Source organism: Lissotriton helveticus, chromosome 9, assembly GCF_964261635.1.
Source record: "Lissotriton helveticus chromosome 9, aLisHel1.1, whole genome shotgun sequence".
Lineage (NCBI taxonomy): Eukaryota > Metazoa > Chordata > Amphibia > Caudata > Salamandridae > Lissotriton > Lissotriton helveticus.
In genome coordinates, this window is record NC_136070.1 from 541,784,001 (window position 1) to 541,801,547 (window position 17,547).

The 17,547-nt window shown below is 49.3% G+C and overlaps 1 protein-coding gene across 12 annotated transcripts in view; it reads right to left on the reverse strand.

Moving 5' to 3' along the window:
* LOC144781519 (uncharacterized) overlaps positions 1-17,547 on the reverse strand; it is a 2,047,367-nt gene that overhangs the window by 1,103,017 nt on the left and 926,803 nt on the right. For all 12 annotated transcript variants that reach the window (XR_013601003.1, XR_013601004.1, XM_078660419.1 and 9 more), the window contains one exon: positions 16,525-16,620. Coding sequence is in view for 10 of the 12 variants with exons in the window: in XM_078660419.1 (XP_078516545.1) it covers positions 16,525-16,620 (96 nt within the window). In the remaining 2 variants the exon portion in view is untranslated. The remainder of the gene's footprint in view (positions 1-16,524; positions 16,621-17,547) is intronic.

Here is a 17,547-nt window from a genome sequence, read left to right on the forward strand (position 1 = left end):
ACCTTTCCTCTGGAGACCAAAGCCCTTTGACCTCCAGGTCCCCCAGATGAGCACCCCACCCGAGAGTGGATGCATCCGTTATCACTGTGGCCACTGATGGGGGAAGATGAAAAGGCTTTCCTTGTGACAGATTGCCTTCCACGCTCCACCAAGACAGATCCACTGCAGCTTCTCTGGAGATCCTCACTGACTCCCTGAGATCTCCGTTGTGCTGATACCACTGCCTGCAGAGGCACCACTGGAGTGCCCTCATGTGCCAGCGTGCATGGTTGACCAACAGAATGCAAGAAGCCATCAGACCGAGCAGATGAAGGACCTTCAGGACTGGCACAACCGCTCCATTGCAGAATAAAGGAATCATTTCCTGTATGTCGCGAATCCTTTGAGGAGGAGGGAATGCACGACACACAGTAGTGTCCAGTACCGCACCTATGAACAGGTTGCGCTGGGAGGGCACCAGGTGAGACTTGGGCACATTTATTGAAAAACCCAACCTGTGTAACAACAGAGTTGTCTCTTGCAGATGATGGAGCACCTTCTCCGGCGACTCTGCTTTGATCAGCCAGTCGTCCAGGTAGGGGAAAACAGGAATCCCCGACCTTCTGAGATGTGCAGCCACCACCGCCATCACCTTGGTGAAAACTCGAGGCGCAGTAGTAAGTCCAAAAGGAAGGACCGCAAACTGGTAATGCTGCGATCCCACCGTAAAACGGAGATACTTCCTGTGCGACTTCAGGATTGGGATGTGAAAGTACGCATCCTGCAAGTCGATCGACACCATCCAGTCTTCTTCCATCAGCGCTTGAAGAACCTGAGCAAGGGTGAGCATTTTGAACTTCTCCTGTTTGAGATAGAGGTTCAAAATCCTGAGATCCAGGATTGGACGAAGCCTGCCATCCTTCTTGGGAATCAGGAAATACCGGGAGTAGCATCCCTGACCCCTCTCCTGCTCTGGAACCAACTCTATTGCACCCTTTCGGAACAGAGCCAGGACTTCTTCCTGCAGGAGAAGCAGGTGGTCCTCCGAACAATAACCTTGGCAAGGAGGGTAATTGGGAGGGAACTCCTGAAAAGGAAGTGCATACCCATTTTCTACGAGATTGAGAACCCATAGATCTGATGTAACCGATTCCCAATCTCGTAGAAAATGAGTAAGCCGACCCCCTACCGGACCCACATGATCCAGAATGGTGGATCTAGGGCTGCTTTGCTGATGCGGGTGGGGGTTGGGCATTATTGGAGGAAGTGGAGGAGGAAGAGACTTGACGCCCACGTCCAAGACCTTTCTGTCTACCTCTATAGGACTTGTACAGAGGGTTCTGCTGCTGTTGCTGTTGCTGTTGGCCCTGCCTGAAGGGACGAAAAGAAGATCTACCGAAGCCTCTAAACTTCCTAGTTGTCGATCCTCTCATCTGGAGACCCAAAGACCTTGCAGTAGCCCGGCTATCTTTAAATCTCTCCAGTGCGACATCCGCCTTTTTCCCAAAAAGACCAGTCCCATCAAAAGGTAGGTCTAGCAACGTGGATTGCACATCTGCAGAAAAATCCGAGGATTTTAGCCATGCGGCTCTCCTGGTTGCAACAGTAGAGCCCATAATCCTGGCAACAGAATCAACTGTGTCCATGCCACTCTGAATAACCATGCGTGCCGCAGCCTGAGTATCAGAGACCACTTCATTAAAGTTCTTTCTATCCTCCTCTGGAAGTTTAGATGATAATTGCTTCACAGAATCCATCAGTGCATGGACATATCTACCCAAAAGGCAAGTAGCATTAGTGGATTTTAGGGCCATGCTGCCCGAAGAGAAAATCTTCTTTGCAGACTGATCCAATTTCTTTGAGTCTTTGTCTGCTGGTACCTGAGGAAACGAACCTGCAGACCTGTTAGAACATGCAGCCTGCACCACCAGACTCTCCGGAGAAGGATGCGAAGAGAGAAATTCAGGGTCACCAGGAGCCACTCTGTAGCGTCTTGCAACAGACCTAGAAACAGCAGGAGCAGTCAATGCTCTCTTCCAAACCTCCTTTATCGGATCAGGTAAGGCATCAGTGAACGGCAGTGTAGGTTCAACAATAGAAGAAGGAGAGTGCAAAACCTCTGTAAGGATGTTGGGCTTGTACTCAACAGTAGGCAAAGTTAAGTTGAGAAGATCTGCAGCCTTCCTAATAACAACATGGTAGGGTGCCACTTCTTTGGATGGTGCATCAGAAACTGAAGGCAAACCCCACTCAGGAGAGAGCTCCAGACCACTAGCATTCTGTAGGTCTTTAAAATAAGGAATTAGTTACTTACCTGTACACTATAGTTCTCCAGTATTATCTTTCATAGATTCACATGCTTGTATCTTCCCCGTCGTCATGGTGGGAGTCTCACGGTAACAGAATGACCAAGCAGTATCATAGAGAAGAAAAACTGCATAGAAAATTCCCATAGGGGCTGTATTATTTGGTAACCAGACCATATCTTTGTTTGGACCAAAAGCCAGCCAATCAGCATTGCTGCCCTGCCCTCACACTCCCCAGCAGAAGCTTCCTGCCTCAGATTTCCGTCCCCGAGTGAGAGACATGGATAAATACCGAGAAACAGGATCTGCCTGAGAAACGGGGAGGCGGGCGGGCGCATGTGAATCTATGAAAGATAATACTGGAGAACTATAGTGTACAGGTAAGTAACTAATTCCTTCTCCAGTATTACATCTTTCATAGATTCACATGCTTGTATCAGAGTAGTAAGCAGTGCTCACCAAATATGTAGCGTTTCCAGGACAGAACTAAGAAGGAAGCTCTGCCGTAAGACATAGGTATAACAAAACACATCAGCATAAGAAATACGATAAATGCATGTTGACACATAAATCAAAGTACTGCATAGACAACAAATTATGCCATTATGTCATACCTTACTGAAATAGACGCTTCAGAACAGCTTGTCCCACTGCCGTGTCCTCTTTCCACGCAGTGTCCAGACAGTAGTGTCTTGTAAATGAGTGCACGCTCTTCCACGTTGCTGCTCTGCAGATGTCAGGCAGCGCTACTCCTGCAAACAAGGCCATCGAAGTTGCCATCTTCCTTGTGGAATGTGCATGCACCTTAGAATCTAGCGGCTTCCCCGCTTTTTCATGACATTTCAGGATAGCTGAGGAGATCCATCTGGCAATACTCAGTCTTGACAAAGGAAGACCCTTCCTTTGCCCTTCAAAAGCAATGAACAATTGCTTGGACCTGCGGAACGTTTTTGTCCTATCAATGTAGAACTTTAGGCATCTGGAAATGTCTAAAGAGTGTAAGGCTCTTTCTACTTCCGATGAAGGATTGCTGAAAAAAGTAGGCAAAATAATGGGTTCATTGAGGTGAAAAGATGTTGCCACCTTGGGAATAAAGGTAAGATTTGTCCTTAGTATAACCCTGTCTTGACGAAATTGTAAGAAGGGTTCCTCCACTGAGAAGGCCTGGATTTCACTAACCCTCCTTGCTGATGTTAAGGCGAGAAGGAGGGCCGTTTTCCATGACAGGAACTGTAAATCTGACTTGTGAATAGGCTCGAAAGGAGGCCTCATAAGCTGCGATAGTACTGTGTTGAGGTGCCACGGCACAGGAGGGCGTTGGATGGGTGGGTAAACCCTAAAAAGTCCCTTGATAAATTCCTTTATTATTCTGGAGGACCAGAGAGATGGTTCATTTGGCTTCCGCCAGAAGCGCGATATTGCTGCCAAGTGTACCTTGACCGAGGCATGCGACAGACCTGCCTTAGATAGTGACAGCAGGTAAGGAAGGATACCTTCAGGTTGTACTTCAAACGGATGCAAGTTTTGTCTGCTGCACCAATGGCAGAAACGGGTCCATTTCGCTGCATATGTTTTGTTTGTTGATACAGCTCTAGCTTGTGAGAGAACATGTCTGCATTCTTGCGAAATATCTAGATTTTGAAACTCCCGCTCGTGAGGTTCCATGCTGACAATTTTAGAGATTGCAGATTCGGATGCAGAATTTGCCCTTCTTTCATGGAGATGAGGTCTTGAAATGTCGGGAGCTGGATTTTTTCGCCCCTCGACAAAAGAAGCAGGTCTGAAAACCACGCCTGTCTCGGCCAGGCTGGTGCTATCAATATGATCCGGCACGGTTCCAATCTCATCTTGCGCAGTATTCGCGGTATCAACGGGAAGGGAGGGAACGCGTATGCAAACCTTCCTGTCCAATCCATGAGGAATGCATTTCCCTTGGAGCCCTGTTGATGGTATCTGGACGCAAATTGAACGCACTTTGAGTTGTTTTGCGTTGCGAACAAATCTAATGTGGGAGTGCCCCACCTTTGAAACAAGAAGCGAATCTGAGTGTGGTGTAGTTCCCACTCGTGTGTCGCCTTGGTAGTACGGCTCAGGGCGTCCGCCCGTGTGTTGAGGACTCCCTGAATGTGCTGAACCTGAATTGAAATTCCGTTGGTTATGAGCCATTTCCAGATTCTTTGCGCCAATGCCGACAGCTGTTTGGATCTCGTTCCGCCCTGCTTTAGTAGGTAAAACATGGTAGTGGTGCTGTCCGTTTGGATCAGTACTGACGATTGGCGTATTCTGGGAAGAAATGCTTGAAGGCCTAGGAACACCGCTTTGAGCTCCAACATGTTTATGTGAAGCTGAGCTTCCCAGTCTGACCAAAGGCCCTGAATTTCCAGCTCCTGAAGATGCGCACCCCATCCTTTCAGCGAAGCGTCCGTTGTCATCACGAAGTCGTGATCTAGAGGAATGAAGCTCAAGCCTTGATCCAGGTTCTTTCGAATCTTCCACCATGACATTGCCACCTTCATATGGCTCGTGATGGTAATGCGATCCTCGAAGGTACCTTTGGCCTGGACCCACTGCTCGTCCAGTTGTTCCTGCAAAGGCCTCATTCGAAGCCGACAGTTTGGTACCAGTGGGATGCAGGATGACATCATCCCCAACATGGATTTGTATATCCTCACGGAAGTGGACCTTTTTGCTTGAAGCGATGCCGTTAGCCTCATGATCTTTCCCATTCGTTCTTCGGAAGGGTAGGCTTTCCCTGCACTGGTGCATATCCATGCCCCCAGGAACTGGATGCCCTTGGCCGGAGTCAGCGAGGATTTCTCTAAGTTGGTCTTCAGGCCCAATCGCTGAAACAGCCGGATGCAGCTCTGAAGAGATGTTGCTGCGTCCCTGAAAGATGGACCTGTCACCAACCAGTCGTCCAGATATGGGTAAATGTAATGCCCTTGCAGTCTTAAATGGGCTGCTACCGGGGCCATGCATTTGGTGAATACCCTCGGGGCTGACTTGAGTCCGAATGGCAGGACCTTGAACTGGAAGTGGCGACTCTCCACGACAAATCTGAGATACTTCCTGTGCTTCCGAAGAATTGGAATATGGAAGTACGCATCCATGAGATCTAAGGACGCCATGTAGTCGTTTTCTTTTATCAGTAGTAGAATTTCCTGTAACGATAACATTCTGAAGGGTATCTTTTTTATGTACCGATTTAGATCCCTTAAGTCCAATACCTGTCTCCATTTCCGGGTTTGTTTCTTTTTGATGAGGAAGAAATGCGAGTAAAAGCCTCTCCCTCTGAGATGTTGCGGCACTTCCTCTATGGCTCCCTTTTGCAGAAGCGAGAGAACTTCCTTCTGCATTTCCTGGCGATGTTTGTTGAGCCTGAGTACTGGGGGTTGATCCGGAGGTATTTCCACAAATTCCAGAATGTGGCCCCTGCTTATGACATCTAAAACCCATTTGTCCGATGTAATGGACATCCAGTTGGTGTAAAATTGAGACAGATAGTGGTCTTTGTCGTGGATCTGTTGTGTGGGGAGCGCCGGCCTGAAATCATTGACGTCTATTAGACTGCTGAGGTTTCCCCCTGGCGTTAGATTTGCCTCTGGACTGTTGTTGGTAAGAGGAGTTGGAGGACCTGAATTGGTTGTTAGTGTTATACTGTCGATATCCTTGCTGATTATACGGCTGATATCGGTTGGATTGAAAAGAGGATCTTTGATTAAATTGACCTCTTGAACCTCTCTTCCGAAAGGACTGAAACCTTCCTTGCTGAAGCGATCCCAGCGCTCGAGCTGTATCCGTGTCCGACTTTATGCCTTGCAACGCCTCATCGATATGCTTCCCAAATAAGTTTTCACCGTCAAAAGGCATATCAACGATTTTCGCCTGCACCTCTGGACGAAAAGACGTCGCCTTGAGCCAGCCCTGCCTGCGAAGCGAAACCGCTCCAGCCATCTGCCTGAAGGCCATGGACGAAACATCCATGGCGATGTCGATAGATTCGGCAGCAGATTTAGCTCCTTCCTTAAGTATGGCTGCCGCTTCCTCCTTTCTATCCTCTGGGAGAGCAGAAAGTATGGGTGCAATATCAGACCACATTTGCCTGTTGTATCGTCCAAGCAGTGCCATAGCATTTGCCGCTTTAATGGTAGAGGCAGCCATGACCGCAAACCTCTTACCTGCCCCATCCATTCTCCTTCCCTCTTTGTCAGGTGGCACTAGGGAAGTAGCCACCGGGTTCTTAGAATTTCTTTGCGCCGCCTGCGTCACAACCGATTCAGGCCTGGGGTGCCCAATGAGGCAGGCTTTTGTGGACTCTGGGTGTGAGAAGTTGGCCTGATGTGCAGTGTTCACTATTCTAGTGATCACTATATATCAGTCCAAACAACCCTTATTGATGATTGGTTGTAAGTCAACCTTATAGACCAGCTATCCTAGTAGCATGGATACGAGCAGTCTAAGGCTAAGACTCTAGAGGGCGTGTTAAGCCAGCTGTTTTACCATCACATTACCCCTTGAACACCCAGTGAAAGGACACCACACAAGTGTTATGAAAATAAACAATGTATTTATTAGAATCACAACAACCCTGTACTCTTTATGAGGACAGGGTGCTAGGCACACAACAAAACTCTTACGAAAATACTTAAGTTAGCACGTTATACACAAATGCCCGAGGGGCACGAAAAACCATATATTCTAAAAGTGGAATGCGAAATTACTAGCAGGTAAGTACAGTACTAATAGGCTTTGGAATCGCTAGGACTTGACTATAGAATCGTTAGATTACTTCTAGGAGACCTAGGGGACTCGGGTGCAGAGTGTGCACTCTCACGCGGGATGCGGGACAAAGTCTATGGAACCTAGTAAAGGCAAAGTTAGTGTTCACGGGCGAACCCGACCTGGTAGGAAGAAAACGACAGTGGATCCTGACCCTAGGATAGTGAGGCTATGCTGGGACACCGAAGTGCCGAAGTTACCTAGCCCAGGGGCTGCAGCTGCATAGGTCTGAAAAGACGTCGGGGATCTCGTTGCCGGACCAGGAGCCTGGAAGAAGGAAGTTGCTGGCAGGCGACCAGTGAAGGAAAGTTCGTTGGGTCCAAGCCTGGATCGAGGAAGAAGAAACCTGAAAGCAGAGGGGACCAAGTTCTTGAATCACTAGCCAGTGATTAAGTGGGCAGCAGGATGGCACCGGGCGAAGTCACCTCGACTAGGTGAGTGGGCGACGCTGGCTCTGCAGATCTCACGGACCAGGAGGCGTTGTCGGCGACCAGGATGGAGAGGCGAGCTGTCCCACGATGGATGAAGCTGTCGGCGTCGAAGTTACCCAGGACTGGGCAACAAGCCTTGGCTAATTCAAGCCCACGCGGTGGACTCAAAATGGCGTCTTGAGTGGACCAGGAGGGTCCGGGGGGCTCCTCTTTTGGAAGGGAGCAAGGGCCAGCCTGGAGCAACCAGACCAGCAGCAGAAATGTCGTCGGGCGTCGTTCAGAAGGCCACAAGCCAGCGGCTAGTAGCCAAACAACGCGGTGAGCAGCAAAAAGCAGAAGGGCCCCACGCAGATCGTGGAGATGCTGGGAGGCTGCACTTCGGTGCTGGAGCTGCTCAGGGTCGGGGCTTCTCGGACCCCAAAGCACTCACCAGGAAATTACTCGGCGGGCTTGCTGGAAAGAAGTCGTGCAGTCTTGAAGATGGCCGGTCCCTCGAGGTCTCGTCACACCCACGAATCTCAGCGTGACTGATGATGCAGGTAGAGGTCAGAGGTGCCAGGGAAGCCGGTTCTCGTCGAGCTGGGCAGTCTTGATCCGGAGGAGAGACTTGCAGCAGACCGCAGTGTTCTTAAGGTGGTGCCTGCGGATGCAGGGTGACTACTCCTTAGTCACAAGGGAGAAATCTTAGGAAGAAGTCTTGAGTTCCTTTCGTGGAAAGTAGTTTCAGGATTCAAAGATGATCTGATTTGGAAGGGGGCCAGTTCCTACCTTTATCCTGTAAAAAGGGGCTGGCACGCGACTAAGTCCTGCCCTAGGGGTGGGACCAGGAGGGGGGTGGTTACACCCACTTCCTTGGCGGGCTTTTCCCCAGCACAGGGTCTGGAGTGACCCTGGAACTGGTTCCAGCCAGCCTATGCACAGTGAGCACCGGGGTGCCACGTGCAGTCACCTTCCTCTAAAGCCCTGCCTACCTACAATACACAAAACCCTGTCTGGGACGGTGCTGGCACCGCCCCTGGCAGGAAACCCTTTGTCCTTATCTCCTGCTCTGGGAGGACTCCCAGCAGCAGGAGGGCAGACTTGTGTCTCGGTGGCAGCATCCATTTTGTGGAGCTGAGGCTCTGTTTGACTTTAACCGGGGTTAGGGGTTACATACATGTCGTGTCCCTCTAGAAGGGTGGAATGCTAACCCCGTCGCCAGAATTGGCGAGGGGTTAGTATTCCAATTCGTATGACACCTTACTCGACATGTTTTGATAAAGCGATACCAGAGTTGGCATATAACCGCGAGGATTATAATGCACTTAAGAGTATATGGTATGCGATATCATGGAAACGGCTAAGGGATGGATCCCGAAAGCCGCAGACAGGCTCAGCTCATGCCAGAGCACCATCTCACACGATTCCAAGCACTCTGCCTTCAGGATTGTTAAGGCCTGCCATAGGAGTGACTGATAGGAGATCTGTGTGTCCATTTTAGGGTTAGATATAGGTATACTATATCTAAAGCAAAGGGTGATTACACCACCTTGCCCCAGCTGTCAAGCAGCCAGTTGTGTCAGATTTGGATGGCCAGCCAGGGGTGGCATAATACATGCTGCAGCCCCTGGTAGGCCCTGGGTACACCTATGCCCTGGGTACCTAAGGTTCACTGTACAGGGACTGATAAGGTGACTCAGTATCCAATTTAGATATGTACCTAAGGTACATGGAATCCATTTTACAGAGAGAGCAGTAGGCCTGGGGCCCTGAATAGCAGGGTCCCAGGTCAACTAAGTCAGAAAACCAGCAAAACACCAGGCAAAAAGTTGGGGGCAACCATAGTCAGGGATCTACCTTCCTACACTGGGGCTCTGTATTTTTTGTCAATGCGGGGAACTGAAACCGCTATAGACGCAGGTGTCTTCAGAATCTTCAGTCCCTCCTCCCAGATGTGAGGGATAATCGGGATTGAGCGAAGCGACCTCTTGTTATCATCTTTGAAATCATACAAGAAACAATCCGTCTCTTGTACCTCCACATCCAGATTGAATCTTTTGGCCGCCCTTTCCATGAGATCATGAAAACCTCCGATATCTTGAGGAGGGGAGGTAGATTTGAGTGGTTCAGGCGATGCAGCCGATGGTAAAACGTATTCGTCCCATTCCTGTCCCGAAGCATCCTGAACGAGTTCCCCTTCTTCGGGCTGCTCATCCTCGTCGGATTCCGTTAGGTCGTCCCTTATAGTAACAACCTGCGGCGATCTCACCCCCTGTTCTTGGGGAGCAGGTGCTTCAGGTGTCTGAAAGGAAGGCGTCTGCCTAGCTGGTTGCGAGGAATTCGCCTCTGGGAAGCGACGGTAGTAGTCGTTTAACATCAACCTAAGATCAGAGACAAGGTTGAGGGGTATAGACATCGTCTCTTGACGTTCCTCCTCCCTCGAGTCCTCATGCTGCTCCTCTTCCTCTTCATCGTAATCACCAGATTCCTGAAATGACTCATATCTGGAAGATTGTGGTCTGTCCTTGAAGGAATAAACCTCCTCTTCATCCGTGTCTTGGCTCTTTATCTGCAGCTGAGAAGGACTGTAGGCGGCACCTGAGGACTCCTCGCCATCTGAGTCCTGCTCTAGCAATGAGGACGGCGGCAAAGGCGAAATCTTTGTCCATGAGGTGAACTCTGCAGCTTCACTGATGGTAGATGAACCTCTTGTCGACTGAAAAGACCGGATCGAGATCATGGTCTTCGACTGCGGTGATTTGAATGCTTTTGCGGACGATAGCACGATTTTCGTCGACGGAACCGTCGTCGACGGGACTTTCGTCGACGGAACCATCGTCGACGGAACCATCGTCGACGTAACCATCGTCGACGGAATCATCGTCGACGGAACCTTCGTCGACGGGACCTTCGTCGACGGGACCTTCGTCGACGGGACCTTCGTCGACGGGACCTTCGTCGACGGGACCTTCGTCGACGGGACCCCCGTCGACATCTTCGACGTCGAACCTGTCGTCGACGGAGTCGTCGTGGTCGTCGTCGACGGCCTGTTCGTCGACATTGAGATTTTACTTGTCGATGTTGTAAGCGTAGACGTCGCAGTCGTCGACGTAGCTTTAGACCTTATCGTCGACGAAGCCATAGTCGTCGACGAAGTCGTCGTCGACGGAGCTGAAGTCTTCACCACAGGCCTTGGAGCAGAAGCCAGCGAGCTGGTAGAAGGTGCAGACCCAGGTTCCTTAAGACTGGACTGTTTCTCCACAGGAGTAATAGGAAGAGATGAGGTTAATTTCTCCTTAGGCTTACTCCTTTTAGACTCCACTCTCTCCACAGAAACAGAAGCCTTTCTTTTCTTGGGAGTTGAATGAGAAGATTCCCCCTCAGAATCTGAGCCTGATGTGGCCTTCTTTTTCTGAAGCCATAACAGTAGTCTAGCCTCTCTGTCTCTTTTAGTTTTGTCAGAAAATTTTCTACAAAGCTTACAGTCTTTCACCAGGTGTTTAGGGTAGAGACAGTAAAGGCAGTCCTCATGTGGGTCCTCAGAGAAAAGTCTGGCCTTCCCACAGGACCTGCATGGCCTGAACAGCCTCTTTTTAGAGCCGTCAGCCATTATAAGAGAAATAGGTACACACAATACCTCAATCTAGTAGACAGGAAACAAGATTCCAAAGGGTCAAAAGTTCACTCAGGAACAGAAAGAAAACTGAGCAGAGCTCAGGGAGACTCCTTATCACACGAAGGCGGTTGGAAATCTGAGGCAGGAAGCTTCTGCTGGGGAGTGTGAGGGCAGGGCAGCAATGCTGATTGGCTGACTTTTGGTCCAAACAAAGATATGGTCTGGTTACCAAATAATACAGCCCCTATGGGGATTTTCTATGCAGTTTTTCTTCTCTATGATACTGCTTGGTCATTCTGTTACCGTGAGACTCCCACCATGACGACGGGGAAGATACAAGCATGTGAATCTATGAAAGATGTAATACTGGAGAATCATCATGATCAAGAAGCTCACCCTCTTCCACATCAGAATCTTCACCCCTTTTCTCTTCCAAGAGACGCTGAGCCCTACGTCTCGACCACTCCACACGAACCGAAGTCGACGGATCCGGTAACGACTCCGACGGAGCCGGTTCCGACGTCGAGCGAGGAGCTGGGGTAACTGGAAGACGAGACTCACGGACTGGCGTGGTACCTCGATCCAAACTACGAGGTCGATCCGGAGTCGGCGAAGCCGCATGCGGAGTCGAAGACCTCGGTGGAGCCGCACCGAGCCAAGGTGTAAGAGGCGCCGGCATAAATGGCATAAATGGAGCTGGGGCGTAAGACTGAGGAATGCCCAGGTTGTAAGCCAATGGACCCATGGGACCAACAGGTGCTCCAGTTGGGTACATTGCTCTGGAGTAAACTCCAAACATCGCATTAAGGAAATGCGAGGGGTCCTGTCCAGGACCAGGAAAAGGAGGGTACGAACCTACCGGATGATCTGAAGGAGGATGTTCCGACATAGGCTCATTATGATCTTCCTGATCCACAGGAGTTTCCATAGGAGTTGGAGTTTGAGGAACTACCTCCTCCTCTTCCTCATGCTCCAAAGAATGTTGAGACATCGGATCCGGTTCTTGTTCCGGAGCCGGGGAACATCCGAGAGACTGAACAGGAGAGGGAGAAACGAAGTCCTTATGATGTTTATGAGACTTCTTCTTCGAATCCGAGGATTCCTTCCCCGAATGATGTCTAGAGCTGTGCTTCTTCCTCTTGTGCTTCCTCTTCGAGGAGCTCGAAGCGTGACCCGAAGCCGATTTGGATCCAGATCTCGATCTCTCCCTGGACCTCGACCTCGCTCCAGACCTCGACCTCGCTCCGGACCTCGACCTCGCTCCGGACCTCGACCTCGCTCTGGATCTCGACCTCGACGCCGACCTCGACTTCGAACGAGATTTTTGCCTCGACTTCGAGCGTCTCGACGTCGACCTCGAAGATCTCCCAGTCTCTCTTCCTTTTATCTTCGCAAGAAGAAGTTTTGCCTCACGCTCTCGTAGTGCCTTAGGGTTCATTTTAAAACAAGACCGACAGTTCTTAACGTCGTGGTCTGATCCAAGACACCACAAGCAGTCGCCATGCGGATCGGTGATCAACATCATTCGAGCGCAAGACCCACATTGCTTGAAGCCGGTCTTCCTCGACGACATCTTCGATGAAAGAAGAAGAATTAAAGGAAAAACAGCAACACTGTAACAGTAGAAGAATACAAAGTATCGCAGAAGATCCCAAAAACCGTTAGCGTCGAAGACGCGGAAAAAAGGGAACTGACGTCATCACGCCGGCGTGGGCCTGATAAGGAGTCGGTGACGTCAGACAGAGTCACGCGCGAGGTCATACTCCTGTGACGTCGTCCACGTCGGCGTGCTACGAAGAAAATTTCCGAACGTTGCTGACGCAGGGGGATATTCACAAGGTGAGGAATCCACACGGCAGATGTATCTATCAGAAGTGCAGTTTCTTCAAGATGGCCGGTCCCACGTGTCTCGTCGCACCCACGGATCTCAGCTGTGCTGCAGATGTAGGTTGAGGTCGGAGAGGTCTGGAAGTCCGGATCTTGTCGGGCTCTGAAGTCTGGTTCCGGCAAGAAGGACGACAATGTGAACCGCTAGGACGCTTGATGGTGCCTGCAGTTGCAGGGTGGACACTCCTTGTCCACAAGGGAGATTCTTCAGTCTTCTGTGAAGCAGAACGTCGAAGTCCAGAGTTTCTCCTTGTAAAGTTGTTCAGGATAATCTAATTTGGAATGGGACCAGCTCCTACCTTTATTCTCCTAAAGGGGGCTGTACTGTGACTAGGTCCCTCCCATGGGTGGGACCAGGAAGGGAGGTGGTTACACCCCCTATCCTTTGTCCAGTTTCGCGCCAGAGCTGGGGCTGGAGTGCCCCAGCAACTGGTTTGAACCGGTGTATGCACAGGGCACCTTGTGTGCCCCAGGCATGTCTCATTCCTTTCAGGCCTGTCCTACCTAATACACAAAATCCTGTCTGGGGTGGTGCTAGCACCTCCCAAGGCAGGAAACCCTTTGTCCAGGCCTCCCTCGCTGGAAGGACTCCCAGCAGCAGGAGGTCAGACTTGTGTCTGTGGTGGCAGCATCCATTTTGTGATGCTAAGGCTCGAGTTAACTTTAACCGGGGTTCTCAGATACATACATGTCGTGTCCCTCTAAAAGGGTGGAATGCTACCCCCATCGCCAGAATTGGCGAGGGGGTAGTATTCCAATTCGTATGACACCTTACTCGACATGTTTTGATAATGCTATAGCATTCAACCGCGAGGATTATAATGCACTTAAGAGTATATGGTATAGCGTTATCATGGAACAGCTATAAGGACTTGGTTCCGCAAGCTGCAGATGGGCTCAACTCATGCCAGAGCACCATCTCACATAATTCCAAGCACTCTGCCTTCAGGATTGATGAGGCCTGCCATAGGAGTGACTGATAGGAATATAAGTGTCCATTTTAGGGTTAGATATAGGTATACCATATCTATAGCAAAGGGTGATTACACCACCTTGCCCCAGCTGTCTTACCAGCCAGTTGTGTCTGTTTAGATGGCCAGCCAGGGCTGGCGTAATACATGCTTCAGCCCCTGGTAGGCCCTGGGTACACCTATGCCCTGGGTACCTAAGGCACATTGTACAGGGACTGATAAGGTGGCCCAGTACCAATTGGTAAATGCACCTAAAGTACATGGATGTCAATTTAGAGAGAGAACAGCTAGGCTGTGGGTCTGATTAGCAGGCCCACAGCCAGGGAAAGTCGTAAACCAGTGCAGCAAAAAGCAAAAATCTGGGGTGACCATAGGATTGCAGACCATACTCTCCTACACCACTCTTGTGATCTTCCTGGATTCTTCCTTGAAATCATGAAGGAAATATTCTGTCTGTTCGACTGTAACAGGCAGTTGAAATATAGCTGCTGCCCGCTTCATTAAATTATGTACAGGATGCTGCCATAGATGAGGCCATCGTAGACGATCTCATCGTAGACTTTGCTGTCGTAGACATGGTTATGTAGGCGAGGTTATTGCAGACGGGAACGTCATCATAGATAACCGTCATGAACAACCATCATAGATGAGGCTGTCGTAGATGACAGTTATAGACAATGCCATCATAGATGAGGCAATCATAGGTGAGGTCATCCGTACATGAGGGAATCATAGATGGGGCAGTCCTATGATGGCCATCCGTGGATGAGGCCATTTGTGGATGAGGCTATTCATGGATGAGGCCATTCATGGATGAGGCCATTCTTGGATGAAGCTATTCTTGGATGAGGTTATTGTTGGATGAGGCCATTGGTAAATGAGGTCATACATAGATGATGAGGCTGCCATAGACGATAGCCATAGACAATACCATCATAGATGAGACAATCATAGGTGATGCCATCCGATGTCATCCGTAGTTGAGCCAATCATAGATGAGGGAATCGTAAGATGGGCATCCGTGGATGAGGCCATTGATAGATGGGGCCATATGTAAATGAGGCCATTCGTACATAAGGCCATACATAGATGAGGCCATTGTCATAGACGACCGTTGTAGATGACCATAATAGATGAGGTTGTCGAGCTGAGGCTGTCCTAGGCAATGCCATTGTAAAGACGACCGTCGTAGATGAGGCCGTCGTCGACGACCGTCGTAGATTAGACCGTCGTCGACGACCGTCGTAGATGAGGCCGTCGTCAACGACCGTCCTAGATGTGGCCGTCGTCGACGACCGTCGTAGATGGGGCTTTCATCCACGACCGTCGTAGATGGGGCCGTCATCCACGACCGTCGTAGATGAGGCCGTCGTCGACGACCGTCGTAGATGAGGCTGTCGTCGACGACCGTCGTAGATGAGGCCGTCGTCAACGACCGTCGTAGATGAGGCCGTCGACGATGACCATCGTAGATGAGGCCATCGTCGACGACCCTCGTAGATGAGGCCGTCGTCGACGACCGTCGTAGATGAGGCCAATATTGGTGAGGCAGTAATAGTAGACATGGAGTTTTTAGACTCTTAATGTCAGGTTAAGAGGATTTCCTTGATGAGTTGTAGGATCAGCCTCTGAGGAAGTTTTTTCCAATTGCCTCTTTCTGTGAGAAATGCCTTATAAAGACTCGAGGTGAGTCTTTATGGCTATATGGGTACCCTCTGGAGGCTCCTGGAGCGACTTTTCCCTTTGACCTCTCCTATGAGGTGAATGAATCCTCGTTGTCCTCATCAGAATTGGCAGATAAAAGTCTCTGTACTCCCAATAATAGCCTCATCTCTCAGAACGTGAGAATTATTGAGGAAAAGGCTAGACATATTTTGTAGTCTATTACCTTATTTTCTGCCAATCTGCCATATTACTGCCTTAATAGGGTCAGAGAAATGAAGCATGATCCAGGTTGATCCAAAAAGAAGTAAAAGCTGAAGAAACTGAGCAGAGCTCAGGGAGACTCCCTTCACACACGAAGGCGGTGAAAATCTGAGAACTGGCTCTGCAGAGAAGGTTCTAGAGGGTGCTGTAAGCTGATTGATTGGGACAAAATCTTTGGTCCTTTTGGCATAATGAGGTAGATAGGCTACTACAGTTTAGGCCTCAGGCCTTTCTCTTAAGCCTACTACTATAATTTACCTTTGGCACTGCTTTTTTATATACTGTGGGACTCCCGCCTCGGGGACGAGGAATGATTCTGGCATGTGAATCTATGAAAGATACCCCAATACTGGATAAACCGTGAGTCACAGAAAACACATGCCCTTCTAACATGCAACCACTGAAGTATAATTAACTATGTGCCCCTCCGGTACAATAGAACCGATGATAAATATTCCAGTTAGACCCCAGTTGGGCGCTAGGGTTTATTCTTTTCAAGAAGAAACTTTCCACTATCTCTTTGGAACCAGAACCCCTCCCTCTTACCTCATCTAGCATTCTGCCTGGCAGGCAATCTCTGCACACTCGCAGACATCTCCGAGCGGCTAATCAGAATTCCCCTGATCCTGGCATCTCACAGAAAGACCTACCGTTGAGGAACGGCAGCAAATCCTTGTGCTCTGGAAGTCGCCTGGAATAGTGGTTGCACATCCAGATCCATCCTGCAGATGTCATCACTTGGAACTCTGGAATGAAAGAAAAGAAAAGCAAAGGGGAAAAAAAACAACGTTAGTGCACTGTTCTTGTTTTCTCCGTGACTCTATTAATTTCAAGCTTGCAACACTCCGGAACTTGTGCATTAATTGCTGAAATGAATAACCACACTATTTTTTTATTTGTTTTCATTATGCCAATATTCTTCTTAGGGTGTACTCTGATCTCTTTAGGTCTTACAAGTGGGGCATGACCAGTGACCCTTGAGGCAAACAAAAGTAGTGACCCGCAAGTATACTGCTGTGTCCACTTTCATCTCCTAAACCCACTGATACCGCCACATTGGAGAGACCGTAGTGGACAGATGTAGAGATCACAAATAATTAGGTTTAGCATGAGCTGAAGCCATCTTGTTTGTGTCATTCATTTTGTCAGCTATGTTATTCATCCGTCGTCACTGCTGCTTGCCTTTCAATTCTGCTTGTGTCATCAGCTTTAGTTAACTCCTTCAGTACTGAGCTAGAGCAATCTATGAGCTCAGAAAGGCCTGTAGGTGTAGAATGCACCTGTTTGAGAATGTAACTGTCTACCATTTCCTACTGATGTAAGCAGTTCAGATTCCCCTTCCACTCTGCTGACTAAGTGATATCCATCTGCCCATGTTTGTCGGTAACTATTTCTGTGTAGGCCTGTACCTTCTATTTGAGTTCATATGGTTACTCTGCAAAACTCAGTATAAAAGGCCCATGGTCTGTGTATTCAAGTCACTACCTCCTGGAACACTTGAGGGTGTTGCATGGACGTGGTCTCACTCATGAGTGAATAAACTTGTTATCTTGAATTTAAGCTTCAGTGTCAATCTCTATTTTGTTGGTCTGAAGCCATGTAGTCCTACCCTCCTTTTACACAGCTTAGGCTAAATGTTGTTCCCCCTATCTTTTAGACAAAACTTTTTACAC